Source organism: Diadema antillarum, unplaced genomic scaffold (genome assembly GCF_040938485.1).
Source record: "Diadema antillarum isolate AM-2024a unplaced genomic scaffold, OU_Dant_1.0 scf00000201, whole genome shotgun sequence".
Lineage (NCBI taxonomy): Eukaryota > Metazoa > Echinodermata > Echinoidea > Diadematoida > Diadematidae > Diadema > Diadema antillarum.
This window is the reverse complement of record NW_027271090.1, coordinates 1,268,573-1,296,253: the sequence shown is the minus strand read 5'-3', so window position 1 is coordinate 1,296,253 and position 27,681 is coordinate 1,268,573. Positions and strand designations below refer to the sequence as shown.

At 39.6% G+C, this 27,681-nt stretch overlaps 1 protein-coding gene across 3 annotated transcripts in view; it reads right to left on the bottom strand.

Moving 5' to 3' along the window:
* Positions 1–17,307: 17,307 nt before the first annotated feature.
* Positions 17,308–27,681, bottom strand: part of LOC139723874 (cholinesterase-like) — a 114,637-nt gene continuing 104,263 nt past the window's right edge. For all 3 annotated transcript variants that reach the window (XM_071635080.1, XM_071635081.1, XM_071635082.1), the window contains 3 exons: positions 24,343–25,888; positions 20,912–21,096; positions 17,308–19,530 (listed from right to left, as the gene is read on the bottom strand). In XM_071635080.1, the coding sequence (XP_071491181.1) occupies positions 19,400–19,530; positions 20,912–21,096; positions 24,343–25,856 (1,830 nt within the window). In that variant the 5' untranslated portion in view covers positions 25,857–25,888 and the 3' untranslated portion in view covers positions 17,308–19,399. The remainder of the gene's footprint in view (positions 19,531–20,911; positions 21,097–24,342; positions 25,889–27,681) is intronic.

Below are 27,681 nucleotides of genomic sequence, written 5' to 3'. Positions count from 1 at the left end.
AAAAAAAAGTTACACCCGATTCAGAAAACTTAAAAGAAATGTGGGTTATCGGTTTGATGAACAACAACAAATAACACAAAAGCGGTCTAAACGTCGAGACCTTTACGTTCCAGAACACTCACTGAAAAGAAATGACAAGATTCAGATTCTGTTTCCTACAACAGCTGCGCATAAACACACACAATCATACAAACAAACAGACACGTAGGCCCTACACACTCATTATAAAAATGTGCATACTTACTATATCTGCCATCATAAATCATCAATATATTTTGTTTTAAAAAAAAAGGCAAATGAGAATTAATGCTGTTAATACTTTTGAGGACGTAGTCCTATAAATAGGAATGAAATTTACTGAATACATTGTATTGGAATAATACAGTTATCTTAAGCGGGGTTCCCACTATCACGATTGGCGCCACGATTGAAATCGTGGCGCCAATCGTGAAGGAATCGTGGTGATCTTATCAAATCTTATCAGATCTTGACGTCAGTCGTGGCAATCGCATTAATCGTAGAAAAATTTTGGACGGTTCGAAAATTTTCTACGATTAACACGATTAATTGTTGATCGTGATCATCGCATCAGGTTGTCTTGGATCGTATCAAAACGCAGCAAATCTCATCTAATCGTGCTTCTTAATCGTGTTGATCGGGATCGACTTTTTTCACTTCCCTCCTACTTATATGTATATGTTTATTCTTCTTTTGTTTTATATTTACCCTTATTTTGCTCCAAGATCGTACATATTTTGTATTCCGCGAGTATTAGATATTTTTATACATATCATTATTATTACTATACATAGTTTTACCATAACACAGACGCACAAAAAAGGGAGGTCCCCGTAATCAATTTGGGGTAATTTTTTAACAAACAAAAAAATAGCAAAACTAATACGACTGTGGTATGTCTGCACCTATTGACTAAGGTCAGTATAAAAATGAGAATGATTTCCTGAATCGTGCATGAGTGAGCACACATCAAAGGCAAATTTGATTACTTTTTAGAACTACTTTTACTTTTTACTTTTTTTGTTGGGTTGTTTGTTTGTTTGTTTGTTGTTGTTATTTTTTATTTTGGTGGGGGGGGGGGTAAAGTATTGTTTCTTGTGTATTGCATATAATTATCAATCGCTGTTGTTGTTTCATCATCCATCATTTGACCCCTTCACATCTATTGTGACACTTTTCATGTTTTGTTTTTTGTGGTTTCGGGTTTTTAGAGGAAAATAGCTGTGTCTACTCTCATTAAACTGCAAAATCCATTTAGTTTAAGATTGTTGTCAGATAATGCAGCTAAGATCTAGCAACCCATGTCAAGTGAGCATAAGAAAGAGTAGTTGTGTCTTCATTGAGTAAGCATGTACACTTTAAAGATGGAGCAAAAACTGCAAAACTGTACGGTTGATATTGAATAGAAGAGGGCTGGCACAATGAATCCTAAAACAACACCACTGAAACATTCACCGGAAGCAGAATGTTTCTCACACCCCATGAAAACTTTTGTGACTTTTGAAAAGTGACCATTGTCACTCATACATGACTATAAAGATCACTGTCACTTTTCACATAGAGGTTAGTTAATAAGTGTAGCAACACCCCAGCGAAATAATTTTGCTTCAAACTTATTTTGTGTTAAAAAGTGACTTTATTTTAGGTGAGTTACTTCTCTGTTGTGTGTATATCGGTTTTGTTAAATACTGTTAAATAAAACTATTTATCAAGCCAAACCCACCAAACTTTCAATACCCCATGAGATAACGACATTTTGAAATACAAAGGCATATATACATACTATGCGAATATGAAATCAAACACATAAGCAATACTATAAGTTCGGTCAACTTTCTTATACTGAGCCAGCATTCAAAAAGATCCAATCCTCTTTTTTAGCTTCCATTTCATCATATTTTCTTCATGTGTTTCAAAGGAAGGCGAAAACCTTTTGTCTTTATCTTCTTCTTCTTTTTTTTTTTTTGGGGGGGGGGGAGGGGGGGGGGGAAGAGGGGGCAATGATTTGATCTTGCGTATGCAGTTTTTATTTTTTTTTTGGGGGGGGGAGGGGGTGATGAGGACGAGCATGTCGATTCAATAATCTTTAGGTTGAATTAGAAGAGGGATTTTCTGACGTTGTGACTGGCCTAGGCGCTGCTTTCTCTCTGATGATAACGTAATCGTCATTCGCAATATTGCAAAGGTCACGTTGTCATCATCCTCAATCAGTCAACCCTTGCCATCATCAATGGTTGTGGATAAATAGGCCTAATCACTCTTCAGAAGTTATAGAAATAATGAAAGACATTGTCAGTCGGACTATAATATTCCCATTCGGGTCCAATCGCGCCTTAAATCGAGTCGCTTTTGATCCCGATCGTGAAAGATATCGTATCTTATCTCAACAGCCCGCATTGCTTCGCGGTATTCGTACTAAAACGTATCAGAACATAGCTGCACGCACCAGATCGGGGATCCCGATCGTAATGATCGTGTTAGATCGAAACCAATCGTAGACTCAATCGGGACAATCCTATTGGGTCATATTTGAATCGGAGACCACATCGTGATAGATCGTATTGCTTAAAATAGACCAATCGTGACCATATCGCATCCCAGCGGACCAACACGTATTGACTCGCATAACCTCGTATCCAAACGTGAAATTTCAGACGAGTTCAACAAAGCGGGGTTCCCACTATCGTGCGATCCATTGCGAACGCCACGATTGGACATTCGTAACTGATCGTGGAAAATTTGTTGAACTCGTCTGAAATTTCACGTTTGGATGTGAGGTTTTGCGAGTCAATACGTGTTGGTACGCTTGGATGCGATATGGTCACGATTGGTCTATTTCAAGCGATACGATCTGTCACGATCTGGTCTGCCGTTCAAATACGATCCAACAGGATTGTCCTGATTGAGTTCACGATTGGTACCGATCTAACATGACCATTACGATCAGGATCCCCGATCTGGTTATACGTGCAGCAACGTACTGATACGTTCCATTACGAATACCGCGAACCAATACGGGCTGCTGAGATAAGATACGATATCTTTTACGATCGGGATCAGAAGAGACCCCCATTTAAGGCGCGATTGGATCCGAATGGGAATATTATAGTCCGGCTGACGATAGATTTCATAGTTTCCCTTAAATTATGCAGAGTGATTAGGCCTATTAATCTTATCCACAACCACTGATGATGGCAAGGCTTGACAGGTTGACGATGATGACAACGTAACCTTTGCAGTATTGCTAATGACGATTATGTTATCAGAGAGAAAGCAGCACCCAGGCCAGCCATAACCTCAGATGTTCCCTCGTTTAATATTAAACGTAAAGAAATTAATAGATTATTAAATCGACATGCTCACCCTCCTCCCTCACACATAAAAAAGTGAAATAACGAACCCAAATACATGAGATCAGATGATTTCCCCTCTTCCCCAGAAAAAAAACAAACAAACAGCAAGACAAAAATGACCTTTCTCTCCAATACATGAAGAAAATAATTATATGATGAAATGGAAGCTAAGAAAGAGGATGGGATCATTTTGAATGTCATGTAACATAGTATTATGTGTTACATACGCTCGATATAAGAAAGTTGGCAGAATGGATAGTATTGCTTATGTGTTCGATTTCATATTCGCTAAGTGTATGAATCATATGCCTTTTTATTTCAAAATGTCGTTATCTCATGGGTTATTAAAAGTTTGGTTTATTCGGCTTGATTTAGTGTTTTACTTAACAATGTTTAACATAACTGATACACACACATAACAGAAAAGTGACTTCCTAATCAAAATGATGTCACTTTTTAACAGAAAAGGAGGTTTTACGCAAAATTATTTCGCAGGGGTATATTGCTACACTTATTGAATATCTAACTGTGAAAAATAATACGAGTGATCTTCATTGTCATAATCATTCGAGTGATCTCACATCCACGACAATGGTCACTTTTACATTTGCAGTAATAATGAGAGTTGAAAATAACCATTTTCCTCTAAAATTTTGCTCTGCCAAACATACAAAAAAAAAGACATTGAAAAGTGTCAAAATAGATGTAAAGGGGTCAAACGATGACTGATGAAACAACAACTCTTAATTACTATGTACAATACACAAACAGCAGGATACTGCACCCCTCCAAAAAATACCCTGTAATATACTTTTAAAAATCAACTATTTGCCTTTGATATGTACCCATTCAAGCACGATTCACTAAATTATTCTCATCTTTGTACTGACGTTAGTCAATACGTGCAGACATACAATTGCCATTTTATTTTTGCTCATTTTTTGTTTTCGTTACAAAAGTTATCCCATATCCTGTTTTGTGTGTCTGTATAATCGTAATAGCGACTCATTAATGAAAACATCATTAACATAATGTATGAAAACATCTAAAAATCTGTAATACAACTTTCATTTTATGAAATCATAAAAAAAAATGATTTTGATAATGTACCTTAAAAATTACGACAATTAAACCCCACACCGTCATACAATTTACCGTTTGGAAATAATAATCTAAAGATGCAGCCTACCACCTATCAGAATACAAAATAAATCAATTTATGAGTAAAATAAGGGCAAATGGGCAAATAATGATGATAATAATAAGCGGAAGTGAAGTGAAAAAGTTGATCCCGATCAACACGATTAAGAGGTACGATTAGAAGAGATTTGCTGCGTTTGGATACGATCCTAGACGATCTGATGCGATGATCACGATCAAAAACTAATCGTGTTAATCGTAGAAAATTTTTGAACTGTCCAAAATTTTCCTACGATTAACGCGATTGCCACGATTGACCTTAAGATCTGATACAATCTGATAAGACCACCACGCTTGCTGCACGATTAAGACCACGATTTCAATCATGGCGCCAATCGTGGTAGTGGGAACCCCGCTTTACACTACAGCACGAGTACTGTCGGTATGAGAAATCTTTGAACGGAGCTTCAGCACCAGATGGCGCTCTTACATAAACTAAATCTGAACCGACCTGTTTCAGTGTACATGTACACTGTATTACAATTTACGGAATCGATGTAGAGGGCTCACACCTGTAAATAAAATGGACTGTCCAAGACCCCTTCACAAATTCGTACCAAAGATACCAAAATAAATGAAGAAAAAAATTAATTAAAAATCAATGATGTAGTTTGGCAAAAAAAACTGAATATCTGTAGATATTGAGTATGAAATCCTCTACAAACTGCATTTTGGTTGGAAGATGAAAGCTTTTCTGATGGAATTTGAGGGGACTATATTTCATTGGGTACGTGTACGGAAAATAGGTGATTTTTTGAGTGACAAGAACTCGTAGTCTGGCTTTGCGGACCCCTGGACAGAATTAGAGCAGAACAACCCACCCTGGCAATCTGATGGATGAAAGGTAATATCTCACTTATTCAGGTTAGTGAAGATGAAACACCTCATTTCTCCAGGCTATTTTACAGAATTTTTTGAAATTTGAATTTTAACACACGTCTCTATGGGGAATTATTTACCCGTGTGAGCCCTAGAATGAAGCATTTCATTCATTTGTCCCTCCCATTCTGTTCCATAGGCAGCAACTCGCTGAGTTGTTGCTTACATGTAGGGTAAGTCTCCAGCAAGCTCTATGGTTTTAAGGGCAACTTATGTGAATAAATCGTGCACATTGAATTATAAATGCATTATACCAAAATGATCTATTCCTCTTGACTGGTCTAATACCGGTCTCACACAACTTGTTAAAGGCATTATTCACCACTTGCATCAGAAACAAAAATTCAGATTTAGTGCTCTAAAATAGTCCTAAAATGTGAATTAGGGCTAGAAATAACCAATGTAGAAACTTTATTCATCATAATCGACTGGTAAGTATTGTAAAATAGACAAAATGTGAACAATACTTTTCACAAAATTTCTCTAGAGTAGACCGTCTACAGTTATGGTTTATTAAGAAAAATAATGATATCTCCTTATTGTTTAGGCTTTATTGCGAAATTTCTTTATGGTAGGATGTTCTGTGATGCATTACCAACCTGCACATATGCATCAAATATGACAACTTAACATATTTTAAATCACTGCTGCCAGTGGTAAACAATACCTTTAAAGGGGATCTCCGGATGATTTTCAAATTTCTATATTTGAACAAGTATAAATTAGTTATACTGAGTACAGAGTTTCAGAATCTATATTGATTGGGATGAAGAATAAGAATGTTTTGCAGTTAACAAGGATGGTGACATGGCAGCCTCAACAGGAGAATGCATGAGTTGGGGCTCAAGGAAGCAGAACAAAAGAAAGAGGGCATGCATAGATTATACACAGGTGAACTCTCAAGCAATCGGTATTGTAATGGAATTACACTGCTACATTTCTGAAATGTGTAAGCCTCCTATGTCATCAACATTGTTCAGTGTGATTTGTTTAAGGTTTTTCATAGTATTGTTTCTCTGCTCAAGGACCACAATGAATTCCACAAATCTATACAATGGAGCTGTTGATTTATGTACTACATGACGTGAAATTATGAAAATCGTCTGGAATGCCCCTTTACACGAGCAGACCTATCGGGACTGTATAACAAAATTGCGCCACACTTGACACAAAATGGGGGAGGGGTTGAGGGTCGGGGAAAGGGGGACACACACACCAAAAGCAGAACAAACAAACAAAATAAAAAAGACACACAAAAAACAACATCAACAGCAAAACAAAATAAAGAGGACCAAAAAGGTAACAAATGGCCGCCTGTGGTTGACATGGGGAATTCCGGACCAGTGTTGATAGATGGTCTGAGAAGAAAAAGTAAACGTTTGTGGGTATGGAACACTGAAAATGTAATCGAAATCGGATGCAATAAACGAAGTTAAAAATCGTGAAGTTTCGCTATAAATGTTTGCAAAAACATTTTTCGAACAGTTGATATGAATATGCAAAAGAATGAGGTGACGACGTAATCACCCCACAATTTTCCATTAATCATGACCAGAGATAGCAATCTGCCGTTATAGTGTAAACACAATTTTATTCCTGAATGAATATCTTTAAAACAATGATCAGCAAGATAAAAGTACAGGCCTACTGGGATTTTAGACTGGAGCATGATTGCGTTTGAACAAAGAAAAAAACAAATAATAAATAATGCAAAATTAGGGGAAAATTATTTCCAGGTTGAGGAGCGATGACACACATGATTGTGTATTCAAATGTTTTCAATTTTTTATTTTATGAAAAATGAGCACAACTTCACAACTTCTTTACTTCTTTAATCTTTATCCGATTTTGATCAAATTGCAAAAAGAATTTTACTCCTTCTTACAAGACTAACTCTTTGTGAGTTCTCTTCTGTATACGAAGTCTTTAACCGCCTGATGAGCGATCAATCGGCGTGACAGTGTCAATTTCCAGCGATAACGGCACTTGGTATTTTCTATAACCGGACTGGAAATTCTTACAATGACCATTTCTAATTGTTAATGTGCAGGGGTGGATCCAGGAATTCTGTAAAGGGGGGGGGGGGGGGGGGAGGGGCAACTAATATTTCTGGTGCCACTTCCGGGTTTCATTTCTTTTTTTTAAACGAAAAATAAAGGGGCGTGCGCCAGTTGCACCCCCAAGAGTTCCTATATAGAGAGAGTTGCGACAACCATAGATTTGAACGCCGCCATGTTTCCAGAAATTCCACTATTACGTAACTTTTCTATTCACGCGCGGTGAGAATCTATTTCTTTTGAAAAGAAAGAATTTGAACCTCCATTTTGTTTCCAAAAGGTGTTCAATTTCGGACCTCCCATGTCGCAACTCTCTCTAGGACCCCTCTGGATCCGCCACTGATGTGGGGCTGCGAGGAGGCGTGTCACGTCACGTAGAGCTCAATGGTCACACCTACAGATGTCTCTGACGTCAGAGCACTGTAAATGGATTATGCCATGAGCCAGGTGCATTAAATGATACGGGTCAGTGCATGAATCATCTTTTGTTAGGCAAACTTGGAGCCCTCGGTTACAAATTACCATTTAAAAACACTACCAAAACCGCATCGGTCTATAGGGGTTCGTAGTTTTTATACTTGCGCTTTCTGTGGCGAAGACATGGTAAAAATCTATTGAATAGCTCAATGACGTTGAAAAGAGAGTTCATACTAACATTATTTACATGGTGAAATGACATCAGAGAGTGAATACACTGTACGGTCAATCACCCCCCCCCCCCCACACACACCCACGCACACCCACAAACACCACCGCCACACATACCCAAATTGTACTAAAAAAGAAAAGAAGATAAGCTATTGCATGGTACAGTTCAACATACATGCACGTACAACCGTACGTCGTGCCATTTTTCTGTGCTAATTTTGCTCTATGACAATATAATAATACTTTTCTATTTTGTTTTGTTTTGTTGTTGCTGTTTTTCGTTTTTCTTTTGTTTTTCCTTGTGTCTTGTGTTTTCAGTACAGTATAATGGCGTCTGTTTCATAGCCGTATTACAGTTCGCTTTATTTACACTCGGGTGTCAGGAGGCCTGCAGTCATGTCACCTGAGCTGCGGATAGACCGATAGCTTTCAAAAGATAAACACGGAAGAAAGATAACTATATGCTGGCACTATCTCAGCATGTTGCAGTGGCGGATCCAGAGGGGGGCGCAACCGGCGCACGCCCCCCCCCCCCTCTATTTTTCGTTAAAAACAAAAGAAATAAAAAGGAAAAAATGAAATGAAATCCGGAAGTGGCACCAGAATTATTAGCTGCGACCCCCCCCCCCCTTTTACAGAATTCCTGGATCCGCCCCTGTGTTGAGTTTGCAAGGTTGCTGGTACACTTTGCATTGTACAAACTTGGAGTCCGCGCTATACACCCACATAATACTCTACGAGCCAACCATAATATAATAATACAAGGTACTCTTTGGAACCGAACACCACCACCGATCGGCGTACAGACTTCCCGCAAATTCGCTGAGAGCGCGCGGCGGACGAGTCAGTGGTTCCGTGCAAAGAGGTTCTTTACGAGAACCTCTTTGGTTTCGTGTGGTTTTCTTTCACGGGGACGACGGGATGACCCTTGTGTGTAAAATGAGTCGTTGTTGAGCAACACACGAAGTACACCGACTTACTCCTTACGTGCGGCGAAAACAAAACTGAGATTCTAACAGGCCTAATATCGACTGTATAGGACTTCACGCCGTTGATTGAAACAGAGCACCGGTGTCTCAACTATGGCGTGACCGTGTTTCTCATCAAAATCACTCGTGTTAGCTTAAACGTGTACTCCCAAGTTTCAGCAATGGTAAGTAGATTCTAGTGCATGGCGTGTTCTGGTACTAAGTTTACCGATATTCCCTTACCCCTGCCCTGCCCTGCGCTGCGAAGTTATGGGCATTATATCTCGCAAGCTTGAATATTTTGACCACCGCAAGCTAATGAAGTTTACACCAACTCACGGTGTAATTCACTTTACCCGGAAATCCAGCGCAGATTGTATGTCCATGGAGTACCTTGGTATGACCTCTGCACATGATGCAGTTTCTAAACCAATAGGCAATACCGCAGGCATACGGCCGTCCTTGTGTACCGTGTGTACCGTGTATATTGTATACGGTTCAAATCCTCCGAAGCTGCTGTATCGAAATTGAGATTCGAATTATAGGGGAGACGCGTTACTACACCCGTATCCGGGCAATTACCCGAGAGGGCAATTACCCCCCGGCTAAATACTGGTTAGTGGTAAGGTTAGAGTAAAGATTGGGGTTAGGGTTAAGTTTAGGGTTAGGAGTTTGGGTTAGGGTTAGGATTAAGGTCAGGATTAGGATTAGGGCCAGGGGAAGGGTCCGGGGTAATTGCCCAGGGGGTAATTCCCACCTCCCTGGTTACACAAGGAGCTTAGTACAGAACATCCGTGGTTACACTACGCTGCTCTCGTGTTGGTGTAGTGGGTCTAGGGTGGCGGATCCAGAGGGGGGTGCAACCGGCGCACGCCCCCTTTATTTTTCGTTTAAAAAAAAGAAAGAAATGAAACCCGGAAGTGGCACTAGAAATATTAGTTGCCCCCCCCCCCCCCTTTACAGAATTCCTGGATCCGCCCCTGCACATTAATAATTAGAAATGGTCATTGTAAGAATTTCCAGTCCGGTTATAGAAAATACCAAGTGCCGTTATCGCTGGAAATTGACACTGTCACGCCGATTGATCGATCATCAGGCGGTTAAAGACTTCGTATACAGAACAGAATTCACAAAGAGTTAGTCTGATAAGAAGGAGTAAAGTTCTTTTTGCATTACAGCGAAAATTTGATCAAAATCGGATAAAGATTAAAGAAGTAAAGAAGTTGTGAAGTTGTGCTCATTTTTCATAAAATAAAAAATTGAAAAAATTTGAATACACAATCATGTGTGTCATCGCTCCTCAACCTGGAAATAATTTTTCCCCTAATTTTGCATTATTTATTATTTGTTTTTTTCTTTGTTCAAACGCAATCATGCTCCAGTCTAAAATCCCAGTAGGCCTATACTTTTATCTTGCTGATCATTGTTTTAAAGATATTCATTCAGGAATAAAATTGTGTTCACACTATAACGGCAGATTGCTATTTCTGGTCATGATTAATGGAAAATTGTGGGGTAATAAGTCATCACCTCATTCTTTTGCATATTCATATCAACTGTTCGAAAAATGTTTTTGCAAACATTTATAGCGAAACTTCACGATTTCATAACTTCGTTTATTGCATCCGATTTCGATTACATTTTCAGTGTTCCATATCCACAAACGTTTACTTTTTCTTCTCAGACCATCTATCAACACTGGTCCGGAATTCCCCTAGTCAACCACAGGCGGCCATTTGTTACCTTTTTGGTCCTCTTTATTTTGTTTTGCTGTTGTTGTTGTTTTTTGTGTGTCTTTTTTATTTTGTTTGTTTGTTCTGCTTTTGGTGTGTGTGTGTCCCCCTTTCCCCGACCCTCAACCCCCTCCCCCCACTTTGTGTCAAGTGTGGCGCAATTTTGTTATACAGTCCCGATAGGTCTGCTCGTGTAAAGGGGCATTCCAGACGATTTTCATAATTTCACGTCATGTAGTATAGGGGCGGATCCAGGAATTCCGTAAAGAGGGGGCGTGTTTACATAATTAAAGGGGGGGGCGCACGCACCCCTCCCCCATTTTTTTTCTTTTTATTTCTTTTGTTTCAACAAATAATAAAGGGGGGGGCGTGCGCCGGTTGTGGTCCTCCCTGGATCCGCCCCTGTAGTACATAAATCAACAGCTCCATTGTATAGATTTGTGGAATTGAGCAGAGAAACAATACTATGAAAAACCTTAAACAAATCACACTGAACAATGTTGATGACATAGGAGGCTTACACATTTCAGAAATGTAGCAGTGTAATTCCATTACAATACCGATTGCATGAGAGTTCACCTGTGTATAATCTATGCATGCCCTCTTTCTTTTGTTCTGCTTCCTTGAGCCCCAACTCATGCATTCTCCTGTTGAGGCTGCCATGTCACCATCCTTGTTCACTGCAATTTGTTGTAAATTTTGAAAACATTCTTATTCTTCATCCCAATCAATATAGATTCTGAAACTCTGTACTCAGTATAACTAATTTATACTTGTTCAAATGTAGACATTTGAAAATCATCCGGAGGTACCCTTTAAAGGTATTGTTTACCACTGGCAGCAGTGATTTAAAATATGTTAAGTTGTCATATTTGATGCATATGTGCAGGTTGGTAATGCATCACAGAACATCCTACCATAAAGAAATTTCGCAATAAAGCCTAAACAATAAGGAGATATCATTATTTTTCTTAATAAACCATAACTGTAGACGGTTTACTCTAGAGAAATTTTGTGAAAAGTATTGTTCACATTTTGTCTATTTTACAATACTTACCAGTCGATTATGATGACTAAAGTTTCTACATTGGTTATTTCTAGCCCTAATTCACATTTTAGGACTATTTTAGAGCACTAAATCTGAATTATTGTTTCTGCTGCAAGTGGTGAATAATGCCTTTAGTAACAAGTTAGTGTGAGACCGGTATTAGACCAGTCAAGAGGAATAGATCATTTTGGTATAATGCATTTATAATTCAATGTGCACGATTTATTCACATAAGTTGCCCTTAAAAACCATAGAGCTTGCTGGAGACTTACCCTACATGTAAGCAACAACTCAGCCAGTTGCTGCCTATGGAACAGAATGGGAGGGACAAATGAATGAAATGCTTCATTCTACATCGATTCCGTAAATTGTAATACAGTGTACATGTACATCGTAGAAACAGGTTGGTTCAGACTTAGTTTATGTAAGAGCGCCATCTGGTGCTGAAGCTCCGTTCAAAGATTTCTCATACCGACAGTACTCGTGCTGTAGTGTAAAGCGGGGTTCCCACTATCACGATTGGCGCCACGATTGAAATCGTGGTCTTAATCGTGCAGCAAGCGTGGTAGTCTTATCAGATTGTATCAGATCTTAAGGTCAATCGTGGCAATCGCGTTAATCGTAGGAAAATTTTGGACAGTTCGAAAATTTTCTACGATTAACACGATTAGTTTTTGATCATGATCATCGCATCAGATCGTCTAAGGATCGTATCCAAACGCAGCAAATCTCTTCTAATCGTACCTCTTAATCGTGTTGATCGGGATCAACTTTTTCACTTCACTTCCGCTTATTATTATTATCATTATTTGCCCATTTGCCCTTATTTTACTCATAAATTGATTTATTTTGTATTCTGATAGGTGGTAGGCTGCATCTTTAGATTATTATTTCCAAACGGTAAATTGTATGACGGTGTGAGGTTTAATTGTCGTACTTTTTAAGGTACATTATCAAAATCATCTATTTTAATGATTTCATAAAATGAAAGTTGTATTACAGATTTTTAGATGTTTTCATACATTATGTTAATGATGTTTTCATTAATGAGTCGCTATTACGATTATACAGACACACAAAACAGGATATGGGATAACTTTTGTAACGAAAACAAAAAATGAGCAAAAATAAAATGGCAATTGTATGTCTGCACGTATTGACTAACGTCAGTACAAAGATGAGAATAATTTAGTGAATCGTGCTTGAATGGGTACATATCAAAGGCAAATGGTTGATTTTTAAAAGTATATTACAGAGGTTTTTTTTTTGGGGGGGGGGGGGGAGGGGTGCAGTATCCTGCTGTTTGTGTATTGTACATAGTAATTAAGAGTTGTTGTTTCATCAGTCATCGTTTGACCCCTTTACATCTATTTTGACACTTTTCAATGTTTTTTTTTGTATGTTTGGTAGAGCAAAATTTTAGAGGAAAATGGTTATTTTCAACTCTCATTATTACTGCAAATGTAAAAGTGACCATTGTCGTGGATGTGAGATCACTCGTATGATTATGACAATGAAGATCACTCGTATTATTTTTCACAGTTAGATATTCAATAAGTGTAGCAATATACCCCTGCGAAATAATTTTGCGTAAAACCTCCTTTTTTGTTAAAAAGTGACATCATTTTGATTAGGAAGTCACTCTTCTGTTATGTGTGTGTATCAGTTATGTTAAACATTGTTAAGTAAAACACTAAATCAAGCCGAATAAACCAAACTTTTAATAACCCATGAGATAACGACATTTTGAAATAAAAAGGCATATGATTCACACACTTAGCGAATATGAAATCGAACACATAAGCAATACTATCCATTCTGCCAACTTTCTTATATCGAGCGTATATAACACATAATACTATGTTACATGACATTCAAAATGATCCCATCCTCTTTCTTAGCTTCCATTTCATCATATAATTATTTTCTTCATGTATTGGAGAGAAAGGTCATTTTTGTCTTGCTATTTGTTTTTTTTTTTTTCTGGGGAAGAGGGGAAATCATCTGATCTCATGTATTTGGGTTCGTTATTTCACTTTTTGTGTTTGTGTGAGGGGGGAGGGTGAGCATGTCGATTATAATCTATTAATTTCTTTACGTTTGATATTAAACGAGGGAACATCTGAGGTTATGGCTGGCCTGGGTGCTGCTTTCTCTCTGATAACATAATCGTCATTAGCAATACTGCAAAGGTTACGTTGTCATCATCGTCAACCTGTCAAGCCTTGCCATCATCAATGGTTGTGGATAAAATTAATAGGCCTAATCACTCTGCATAATTTAAGGGAAACTATGAAATCTATCGTCAGCCGGACTATAATATTCCCATTCGGATCCAATCGCGCCTTAAATGGGGGTCTCTTCTGATCCCGATCGTAAAAGATATCGTATCTCAGCAGCCCGTATTGGTTCGCGGTATTCGTATTGGAACGTATCAGTACGTTGCTGCACGTACCAGATCGGGGATCCTGATCGTAATGGTCATGTTAGATCGGTACCAATCGTGAACTCAATCAGGACAATCCTGTTGGATCGTATTTGAACGGCAGACCAGATCGTGACAGATCGTATCGCTTGAAATAGACCAATCGTGACCATATCGCATCCAAGCGTACCAACACGTATTGACTCGCAAAACCTCGCATCCAAACGTGAAATTTCAGACGAGTTCAACAAATTTTCCACGATCAGTTACGAATGTCCAATCGTGGCGTTCGCAACGGATCGCACGATAGTGGGAACCCCGCTTAAGATAACTGTATTATTCCAATACAATGTATTCAGTAAATTTCATTCCTATTTATAGGACTACGTCCTCAAAAGTATTAACAGCATTAATTCTCATTTGCCTTTTTTTTTATACAAAATATATTGATGATTTATGATGGCAGATATAGTAAGTATGCACATTTTTATAATGAGTGTGTAGGGCCTACGTGTCTGTTTGTTTGTTTGATTGTGTGTGTTTATGCGCAGCTGTTGTAGGAAACAGAATCTGAATCTTGTCATTTCTTTTCAGTGAGTGTTCTGGAACGTAAAGGTCTCGACGTTTAGACCGCTTTTGTGTTATTTGTTGTTGTTCATCAAACCGATAACCCACATTTCTTTTAAGTTTTCTGAATCGGGTGTAACTTTTTTTTTTGAAAGAAAACATGTACATAATTATAGGACAATTAACCTTCGCAATTTGTCGACTTACGAACTAAAAAAAAATTGGCACATTTTAAGAATACCTTATCGAAGCCTGGTTATTAAACGAGTTCACACCATCGATGAAGAATATAGGCTAAAATATCTGCATTTTTTCCGTATCAGACATGTTTATTATCACTGCTCTCTACTTCACTCAAAGACTAAAACATACTATGATACAAAGAAGTAGACATTGAACCTTGTGTAAGTTGACTAACACCACAAACCTATTGTTACTCGTATAGTGCTTGTATAATATATATATTTATATGTATATATATATAATATATATATTTGATATGTATCATTATAAACACACGTAAATCTTTCGTATAAAATCACACTTTCATTCGTAGCAAATACGTAATATTCATCACAAATCAGTATGACAAGACATATAACAATAGCATAAAAATTTACAGAAATATCACATGGAAACGGGATCGGAGACACATCAAAATATAAAAACCAATCTGTGTCCTAAACGAAGTTTGATTTATATCCAAATCTACATCGAAAATGTGGTTATATCGATAGAATACTCATATTTTATCATACGTATATAAATATTACAATTTTATGGTGAAAATAGCGGATACAAAATGTAACAACAACATTTCATTTCGTATAACAACATTGTGGATGATCACACAATCTACACAGTACATCGATCACCGACAATGTTACCTTATATCGTCTATTTCCATGTCGGAAGGGCAACATCGAATTTTAAACAAAAACACATGCGCGGTTATCATTTTGTTACACTACATAGTAATTAAGCAATCCTTCACATTTTGACACTGAAATACAGCTTCTAATTGTCATATTGCTGTGGTTTTAGGAAATGTCAGGTCATGAAGAAAGGAAAATATAAGTTGGTACGGAATTGATGATTTGTATGTACATTATTCGTGTATATTTGATTATTAGCATGCTTGTCAGGTTGATTCATGAAATGGAAATGAATTGAATAATAATTATTGTAACACTATACCTCGGGTACACACATTAGCTTTTCAATGGTATCTGCGAAGTGAAATACGAACTCATCCGACGATTGTGTTATCAAAGGAATCAGAGTCAAAGACAAGCCAAATTAGATCAATGTATAAATGGCATTTTGGAGGTTTCATCTTCAATTCTCCACTATGGACAGGCAGCAGCCCACTAGGTATTTGCATGTGCAGTATGTTTTGAGAAAAATAACGTTTTGAACTTCGGAACCGCAATGTAGACTAAGCATTCTTTAAACATTAACGCGCACTAAACTTTCAACAGAAAATCTTTTAAACCTTAAAACAGAGTAAGCTGTTTATCGGGATGCTTCTGTTTCAGTTTCTTTAAGCTTGGATTTACATACTGATTCAAATTACGACGCAATCCATTGAACTTGAAAAATAAAACACCTTTCTAAAACTCCAAACCCCAGTCCTCTTTACTCTATCTAAACGTTTAGAGAGCGAGAGGAGAAACGGGGATATTTTACAAGGAAAACTTTTTTTGTAGCAATTGTATGCGATCTGCAATTGATCAGGTCAGCAATCTGCATTAAAGTTCGTTAAGGAGGGCATAAACACTGTCAATATTAACTCTCTCGTCTTTATGAAATGGGGAAAAAAAAGAATGGTGGCCAATAATGATGAATGTGGCAGTTTAAGATGGTCGTGATCCGGAGAGTAATAAGCAGAAAATTATTGATGCGGACCGTTCTAGGGGAGCCAATACAAATTTCTAGGATCCTGATGTGCGGTGCCTCCTACGAATCATGTTTTTTTTAAACAAGCCTCATCACGATCAAACGTAATTTATCCCGTTGACTCAGGGAGATACATGGCTCATTCCGGTACCCGTACTTGATGGGTTAACAGGGAAATCTCCACAAGAAAAGCAGGTGATCAATATTTGCTACACAGAATCAAGGAGGTTAGCGGCGCGTAACACCGAGCCCCGCCCACCAAAGCTGTCACGTGGTTGGAGTGCTTGGATACGACCAACGCTTCATGACCTTGTCACTGATACATGGTTCTCTCTATATTAAAGAGAAATCTTTTCAACTTGACAAAAGACTGTTACTATTAGCCAAATCATTCAAAACTTCGTTCTGTAACTTCTTGTTCACGAGTGTAACATCTTTTCACCGGAAGGCGACCCTGAACAAACCAGTCGCAACACATCGTAGATCAACCCAACGCACGATGCACACCCATTTATATTGTGACGTCATCTGCAATAGAGGCTGATCCTGCCTCTGTTTGCTTTTTCGTTGTATTTCTTGCGGTATATCGTACAAAGTAACGGAGTATTCATTTTTGTGTACTCGAGTATACCACGGTATACTATAAACATCAATATAGCATCCTAAAAATCGAAATATGAAATCACATCAACTCGATCACTTTGTACTGGTAGATGTTCAATATATGAAAAAATGTAACATATTCAAGAAATAGAAAATACACGCACAATTCTCATTTTCTGTCTTAGATGATGAACCCGAAACATACTATGTGGATTTATCCATAATCCAGTCACGTCTCCCCTGGTTAACTCACTCTGCACATTGTCGTCAACGTTTCATCAGTTCATATACCAAAGAATTATTGCTCGAAATATTAAAGAATAAAGCGATATGGACTACCATTGCTTCACCTATAATTCGTTTGTTTCTTTTCCCCTGCCGAAGAGGGCGACTTGAGGATAAACCGGCATCGACGATTACGTGATAATCATGCTTACATACAGAACTATTACATTCCTGCTCCGAACATTTAAAAATGTTACACTGAAAAGTACAAATCGATCATAACGATTCTCAAAGACTTGAAGACTCGTTCCTAAACACCAACTCATTCAGAAGTACAATGACATGACACGTTGATGTTTTGCTCCGTCCATTTTTCCCCCTCGGTAAAAACGAATAAAAAGTGTTCGTAGGCCACGGTCCTACGACTTCATATTTCGTTCAATCTGTAGCGCTCATCTCCTTGCCATAGCCATTCTTCAACTGAGTGTTCCACCCTTCTCTCCCTTTCTCTTCTCTTCTTATACTCACTCTCCGTCTCCATCTCTCTCGCTAACACTTTCCCGCTTCTCTCTCTCTCTCTCTCTCTCTCTCTCTCTCTCTCTCTCTCTTTCTCTCTTTTCTCATGCAGCCTTTATCAAACATGTCAAAGTTGATAACTGTAAACGTTACCAGCAACAGTCTTGCACTTTACCGTTTCTTTCTTCTTCTTTTTTTCTGTGAGGTCCTGGAATTAATGATTTCATTAATGAAATGTTAGAATGTACCAAATGTACCACTATGTCACAAATATTAATACCACGTTGTTGTACAGAACAGCTTCAATAACAGACAATGCGATGCTATCAATAATATCGTTTCTCTTAATACGTGTACATATACTTTTCTCTCTCGTTCTCTTTGTTTAGAAAAAACAAATCAAAATTCTGTTTGTTATTGCTAGCGTGATTTGCATGTTCTTGGCAGGACTTGTTAATGCAGCTAACTTCACGTCAAAAAGTTTGCAAAAAGAAAAATAAAGAAATAATAGATCCAGTCGCCTCCCAACGCCCAGAAGAGTTTTCTACCTCCGTGCCGTGTTGTTCTACAAGAACTACTTGTCCTTTGTAACTTCTCGGCATACCGCGGATGAAACCGGGGCAAATCCACCTTTCATGTAGGCGTTTCTTTTGTTTATAACGGAGAATCATAAATGTTTTTGTCTGATATAAGGACAAAAATAAAAACTTCTAAACTAAAATAAAAGAGGACGCAGTAAGAATGTTAATTCCTGCATGTCAAGGGCCTCTTCCGATAGATAACTGAATACATTCATAGATGAGTACAACTCATTAAATTTCTCTCACAAATGTCATGTCACCTCAAATAGAATAAAGTGCACAAGCAGTGTCCTTTCTCAATGGGAATGAGAGAAAATAGTTCCGTGTACTGGTTGTCAAAATGTCTTCAAACCTTTTCCCAGTTGTTGGTACACGCAAGAACACTCAAGTGTGAACAGACTTTCAAGAACTGTCGAGATTTCCAGCGCACTTTTTTTTTCAGTTAGACTTCTTTAAGAGTGACTCGAGAATCCAAACGTACGAACTAGCCGCCGTCGAACCGACTACAATAATTCGTTCGCATCCGTTGCCATGGTTTTTCACAGGAACACCAGCCTTATTCAATGTGGCCGCTTGCTGGTTCGTTTGCCGTAACCAGGAAAGTGTATAGAGCAGTTCGACTAGTGAGAAAGTTGTCTGCTACTTTGTCGTATATTGTCGGTTCCTTTCTCATTTTTCCTCATCGACCTACACACGCCGCATCCTTGTTGTTGACGTAGTGCGCGAATTCAGCCTTCCAGTTCACCATATGCTCTGTGTACCATTGCTTAAACTCTTCTTTCCATACTTTTTCCGACTCCTTGATGTCACCTGCAGAAAAATATGAATAACAAAAATGGAAAAAAAAATGTTGATAACATGTTGGGATGGACTTAGCCTTTTGCCGAGGCCCTCTCGCTATATCTGTAGGCACCTTTATGGTGGTGAGCGAATGGAGGCGAAAGAAGCGAGCTCATATAAATTGGACATGTCGCACTCGGCTGGGCTCGCTTCGCTCGCCAGTTATAGCCATCATACAGCAAGAGGGCCGTGACGAAAGGCTAGGATGGACTGAGATGTACTAAATAGGATAAAAGACCTTTTGCAATTCGATGACATGTGGATTGTTTGAATTGTTAGAATGAGATTTTCGGAATTGAAAGTGTCTGCCGTACATGCAGTAAAATTTATAACTCAACGATAATCAAGATGATAATGAAGCTGATGAATATGTTATTGATAATTATACTGATAAGAGTAATAACAATGGTAATGACAGAAATGACAATCTAATAATGATAATGACAAACATAAATACTGACTTGGTTCGATTCACTAATAATATCCTCTGTAGCGTCGAAAGGCCCTGACATTAAGATTATTTAAGGATTACTAAGCACCGATGTTTACCCTTGGGTCAAAGGGGGGGGGGGCACTGTGAATAAAGCATTTTGATTCAAGAGGGATTCGAACTCGGCATTTCCCGATTTAAAATTCAATCTTCTTACTCTGTTACGTACAGGGCAATTTCCCTTCAATATCTTTGTGGATACAATATGTGCAGAACGATTAGTTAAAAAAATCATTGAAAGTTTGACGAATATCGTGCAATACGTTCAAATGACATCAATCTTTACATGAGAACTCTACATCAATTTGTGATGACACAATTCATATAGAAAAATAATAAAGAAAACATTTCACTCATGTCAATATCTACTGACAAGTACCCGTTCCTTTGTAATTGATATTGTGTTTTATTTTTCTCTTCATACCTTCTATAGAAGAGCGGGTGAAAGCTCTTGCGGTATCCTGTATACAAATCAGTTTGCGAAATTCTTTTTAAAGAAAGATTCCCGTCATAGTGAGGTCGGATACAACGAGAATCCGATTTCAAATAAGTTTTTATCGTTGGGTCCCAACTAACCTTCACGTGTTAACCTATGATGATTAAGAATTTATTGCGAGGTTAATTTCGGGCAAAAAACAAACAAACAAACAAACAAACAAACAAACAAACAAAAAGATCAAGGTGGAACAACGTATTTTTCTCAATATTTAACCAAGCGTAAAAATGCAACAATGTCTGATTTTCCTATAGAGTTTTACTGGATGTTCCGCTAATCCTGCAATAAATTAATCCACATTAATGCTTATAGGGAAATTTCCTCACAGATCGAGAGCTTCTACGTACTAATACGTTATCCTATACCTGTCTGTGTTTCGAGTTGGGGCAAGTAGTCCCTCCAGAAAGCGCATTTATCGACTCGTGGACCTCTCCCCGTCTTCGGGTTGCCTCGGACCAATTCCTCGGTGAGTTCGATGAAAGCCTGGTTTTCCGTTTCGTAGAGCGGCCAATCCCCGTCCGGGTCATTCTCGGTCTTTTTGTTAGGATTGCTATCAAGGTATAAAGGGGAAAATGACATATGAATTAAACAGATACATACTGCGACAAAGTCAAAATTCATTGTCAGAAAACAAGAGGATACAAGAATACTTACGATGTAGTTGCTACAAGGAACAAAAACAAAAACAAAACAAAGGTTTGATACTTGCTCAATGTTTTATTTTCCATGTGAATGCAGACAGGGAATTGATTGGAACATGATTTTTGCGAAACAAATTACGTAACAAAACAGGGGAAAGAACCGACCTTCCCGTCATCTCAAATAATTGTCTAATCAAAACAATCATTCTCCGTTTTTATCCTCTTCGACTCTTTCTTCATTATCTTTATTATTTTCATAATAATAACTTCCTTCATTATTATCTTGATTTTTCTCCTATTTTTCCTCTTCTTTGTGTAAGCTTTTCTCCTTCGCTTCTTTATCTACCTTTATTCTTCTTCTTCTGTCCATTTTCGTTGTCGTTGTTCAGCTATCCTTTCAAGTTAGCGCACCCACCCGTGATCAGAAGACCGGATTTTCACCGTTTGACACGACCTGACTGACATGATCATTAGATGAGGATTACCAATTGGTGTTTTTTTTTTCTTCTCCATCCTAAATCGAAATCCCTGGGCAACCATATCATTAACGTCAATTGACAAATATGTTTTCCTTGTTGAGGTGTTCGGGGTCGGTTGCGCGTATTTGAGCAAGATTCAAACAAACACGCATCCACAAAATACTAATGATTATACTCAGACATATCTATAGAAAGAAGGCCCTTTAATACGCCAATTTTCGAGGGGAATATTGATCCCCTTGAGAAACAAACAACAAAAGACAAGCTGAAGTCGGGATTGGGGGCATCTCTAAGTCGTGGAGTGGATGACGGAGAAGCCCTAGGAATATTTTAGCCTCCCAGGGGCGTTTGTGTACGTGGAGAACGAACTCTCTCATTATCTTCGACATTGCAACCTGTCGGAGGCGCTAAAGCTACGTATTGTGTCGGACTTAATATGGCGTCCTCAAAACACCAGTCCTCAATCCTCTCTCTCCTTCTCTCACACCGCTACCCCTCTACCCTCCCTACTCTCATCTGACCCCCCCCCTCCCTCCCTCTGACTTTCTCCTATTTTCCGGTCTTCTTTCTTTTCTCTCTGTATTTTCACTCCTTCTTCCCCATCTCTCCCTTTTTGAGACACACACACACACACACACACAAACACATTTATTTTTTTCCTCCCTCTCCCTCATCTGTCCCTTTCCCTCATATTCTCCCTCCCTCTTAATGGACCCTTCCTTTTTCATTTGGAATACGAGCTGATTCTTTCATCACATGGATGAACCGTACTTAAGACCAATCGAACAGGGGAGGTCTTCCTTCGACTCTGTGTTTACTATAGGTGCAGCCCTGCGCTTTATCGAGGGATGCAGACGACACTTACCCACGTTCAACTCGAGTGTCGTCGTTTTTCCTCCCCCATCACCACCTCCCCCACCCCTCCCCCCCCCCCCCCCCAGCACGGACGATACCTCTTCTTGTTGTACATGCAGACACGGGCGAAGATACGAAAAGTGCGAGAAATGAGACCTTCGTCCCGTCCATATTATCGAAGGTGTCAGTGACCAATTAGTTAGAAAGAAACAATTAACTGCGATGGCCGCTGATGAATAATATCATGTAATTACATGCTCATTGCTTGACCTGTACGTATTAGAACTCTTTCTCCTTTCCACGATGTGATTACATAATCAATTTTCGTATTAGATGCTGTATTAGTAGGGACTTCTAATCGACTTTGTATAGTTGTAGTACCTGAATCAATAAAGGGGGGGGGGGGGTCAGTCTCCACCATTGTCATACATCTTCTCCCAGGTACCAAGGAATCTTCAAAGTTGGTATATTAAGGTTGTTGATGGAGTTAGGGTAGATGAAGTCTCGTCCCTCGCCTTCAGTTGCGATGACATTTCGCTCCCCCCCCCCCCCAAAAAAAAAACCTACTACGTACACTATGAAAGAACGCGATCCTTTCTCGTCCAAGGGACGCAGCAAAATATCCTACGTGAAATGGCTGTGCCAGTGATGATAGCATCCCACAATCCCTTCCACAAATATTTCTCGGTAGCTCCAAAACCCATTCCAAGACTGGAAGTTGCCCGATTCACTGTAAAAATATGGGAAACGATGTCTTTCCCCTTTCCTTCCCAATCTGGAATTAAAGATTTCCGTGGAGGAATGTCACGAGAAATCTGTGTTTGACGCTAAAAATTCTCGACTTTAAGTTAGTAACTTCCGATGGAGGAACTTGCATGAGGCAAAAATAATGGCTCACACAAATAATTCTGTAGCTTTGTGGCCAAACATCTTTGTACAGTTTACCAAACAGTAATGATTAACCGGTCATTTTTGTTATACAATCTAGATAGCCAATATTCAGCTGCTGCACTAGCTGGTCTTCCATAGGGTCCAGTTGGATGTGAGGCGGGGTTACTTCACCGAGTTATACACCATTTTCTTTGCAATGAAAGAAATCGGCGGCATCTTTTACGTGCATGAGTTGTGATTTTCTCACACACAGGACTTCTGTCTCACACACGGGACCTCCGCAATTTAATGTCCTACCCAAGGGACAGAGTGTTTTGGCTCTTATCAGAGGGGACCGTATGATTACACACAACAGTGCTCAGTTAGACTCGGGAATCATCGAACCCGGGTACTACCCGTTTGCATCTGAATACAGACGCGCTACTCGCGGAGCCGAAATCTTCGACTGCAGCTTGAAAGGATTCCGTACCATTTTGAATTAATTATTTAATGACTCCTTCCATCGTTAGGCTGTAAAATATCTCTCTTATCCTTTACTCCGCATCAAAACTTACATCGGACATCGCTTCCTCCCCTCCCCCCCCCCCTACACACAAAACAGTAATTAAAGCAGTTAACCTACTGTTCTCATTAAATAAGAGGTTTACTACACTCTAAGAAAAAAATTGGTTCAAATTTGCACCTTTACAGGTGCAACTTTGCACCTTTCAGACCAGCGAGCACTTTTAAAGGTGCAACTTTGCACCTTTCTGGTCTGAAAGGTGCAAAATAGCACCCGTTAAGATGTTACAATGGTGTCACACGTTAAGGTGCAAAATTGAACCTAGTTTTCTTAGAGCGTACTATGACACACAAAACATTACAACACACTAAATAAACGAGTGTTATGTAACGATGCACGATCTGTATACATTTTTTCCTATGACTCACCCTGTTTTTGCAAAGTTCGCCCAGTAGGTCATGATCTTTCGACTTAGCTCTACCTCAGCATCCGTGTAGCCACGCTCCGGGATGAGAGGCATGCCGAAGATGTAAAGGATCTCATCTCCGTGGAGTACCCCCATCCACTCTGGCCACGGAGAGGTCGAATCTCTCTCGAGAAACCTGTAGTAGTAGACTGGATTATTGGCTTGGGCGTATGCATAGGCCAGATCCACAGTGGAGCAGGTGAAAAGGTAATCACCTGTTGCGTAATCAACAGCGTCCCGGAGTATCTCGGGATCATCCGGCGCTAACCAATCCGTGTAGTAAAATGCTATCGCGTCCTGTCCAAAACTGTTCACGTGGGAAAAGGAGTACTGAAGGGCATTGCGATATTCGTCTCTGTTGAGTAAACTCTCCTCGTCTTTGTCATATCCCGGCACCTCATAGATCATGAAGAAAAAGCCCTCGTTCAAATTACTGCCAAGCAGGATTTCGGTGGACTTAAAGGACTGCCTCTCCAGAGATGTTCTGGGAATCTCTGGGATAAAGGTGCCGTCTACGACGGGTACGAATGAGAACTCGCAGTATCCGTCCGTCACGAATTGGGCGTTTAGAATGTCCAAATCCTGCCTGGTCCGGAGACAAGCAATCATATCCTTGATGGACAACTCATTGCCGTTGGCTCCCTCGTCGCAGTTGCAACCTTGTGCTAGGAGTTTTCCCCTGCGGATGCCTTCTGCTTCCGTTACCGTGGCCCAGGGGGCAGTGGCTCCCGAGCTTTGCATGATAGCCCTTTGGAACAAGTTTTGGCTGGACGGAGACAGCAAGTGGAGGGCCACACTAGCGGCGCCGGCACTCTCGCCGAAGATCGTCACCTTTCTGGGGTCCCCGCCGAACATCTGGATGTTGTCTTGCACCCACTGCATGGCCAAGGCCTGGTCGAGCAAACCTTGGTTCCCCGGCGCGTCTTCATGGCCCATTGCAAGAAATCCTAGGGCGCCGATGCGGTAATTCATGGACACAACCACGACGTTCTGCTCAGCGGCAAGGTAACGACCGTCATAGACGTCTAACGATGAGACACCGGAGAGATAAGCGCCACCGTATATCCAAACCATGACTGTAGCTGACTGTGGTCGCGGGTACGGAGTCCAGACATTAAGGTTTAGGCAGTCCTCGTTGAGTTTTACCGGAGAATTCCACATTTCTGTCCCACTGAATCCCTCGAAAATTTTATCAGGTAAATGCATGCATCCGTAACCAAAGTAGGTAGCGTTAAATGTATGGTCCCATCTTTGCTTCGGAACAGGGGGTTTAAACCTCAGTGGTCCCATAGGCGGCTCGGCGTACGGAATGCCCAGGAAAGCGTCGACATATACATCTGATGCGCCTACGGTTGTAGCTACCACTCGCTTACCCAAGACCCGCCCGGTCACGGTGGTTACGTTCAAGTCAGGTTCTTGGGACGTCGTCCGCCCGATGAAGAGTAACGCAGCGATGAGAAAGACTTCCGGTAACATGATGATGGTTTGGAGTAACAAGATGCATACACCTGCAGTGTGAATGAAACAGAAAGTACACAGGAATTATCAGCGGGTCGGTTTTAATGCACGCTTGTTAAGGTACCATCACCGTATCTCACTCATGATCAATACTATACTTACCATGGAATTGATTGTGACATTAATGATTATGGTTAGAGCTTGTTATTCCGAAGGTTCTTTTTTCCGAAGGCTCTTTAATCCTAAGATTCGTTATTCCGAAGGTTCATTTTTCCGAATTTCATTTTCGGATTAAGGACTCTTCGGAATAACGAACCTTCGGAATAACGCCACAAATGTTCGGATTAACGAACCCTTTTTCATTTTCGGATTAACGAACCTCATAGGTATAGAGAATTTGTGTGTTTCGGATTAACGACCCTTCAGAATAACGAACCTTCGGAATAGCGAACCTTCGGAATAACGAACAGCACCCATGATAGTTGGGGTGATGTAGAGGTGATAACAGCTATGAAAAAATACATTTTTTCCAGTGAACAGTGACGCAGCTACCGCAGTATCATGAGCTCTACAAGAACATTACATCGTTTCTTATACCATCATTATCATCACTACTAATATCATTTTTGCTATCTTATCATGGGATACTGTTCATAATTTTCTCGTCTTCATCATATTTCTTGAAATTTCTTTTGTAGTGTTCTCCACCATCTCCAATTACCTGACATGTCTTTAATGGGTTTTTTCTCTTAATATCCCCCTTATTGTCGGAAACAAGAAATCAAAATAAATACAAACATGGCAGAGGAGGACCTGACGTTTATCATCAAGACTGTACACATTTCTAAAGGCATCCGGATATTGTCGTTTCATGCGGACGTGTCTACGGGCTTTTGATCACCTCATCGTCACAATTTATGCTCGCCTTCAACCGTGATTCAAGGTTCCCTCCTCTGTAATAAATGTCCACCATCTACGGGAAATAGCAACTGTTTGATTGTCTGTAGGATCTAGATGGTATGACCATTTTCTTTTTCTATTCACGAAAACCAGTCGACGACTCCTTTGCCGTCATGCATGATTTTCAAACGCTTACTTTGTAAATTTATTTGCTGGATCAATCCCTTGTTCAGGGCTCAAGCCTGAGTCATTACTATCCCCATTACCCGTTGCCATGGTCACCCCAAACGCTCCAGGGATGCCTTGGTGTGGATTCAAGAAAAGGTGTATTGTGAGGAGTAAATTGGTCCCAACGGCGGGATAACATACCCGATGGCTGGGATAAGAACGACTTTAACAGGGGCAGCTTACTAATGTTACTGCAGTACCTTTCTTTCCCTGTTCTTGGTTTTTTTTTTTTTGTTAATCCAAGACCATTGCCTTTTACCAACCTTATAAATATTCATAGGAAGCCAAAACTATATGCAACAGACTACTTGTTCATTTAGCTCACACTGTTATATGGGCAGTATGCTTACCTCGTGTTAAGGGGATTATAGTTGTGGATCTATCAAGGAAAAGAACTCTGTTTTGTCTGTTATGACATTCATATATGCGCATCGACTAGAGAGAGAGAGAGAGTTCCGAAGTGATAACACCATCGCCCTGTAAAATTTGCATTTTGTCTGGGACGATATCCCCTGTTTAGAAATCGAAGTTTCCGAAACTCTCTAAAGTTCTGTCCGATTGAAACGGAACTTCTGCCGTTCTGCTTGAATGATTTTAACCATTGCTTAATGCCATCTAAAATGTAGGAGAGGTGGACGAGTGCTAGTGAAATGCACAAAATAAGTCGCAGTCTCGTATGGCATAGACAAGTGCCTTGTCATCAGTGTAGTGAATT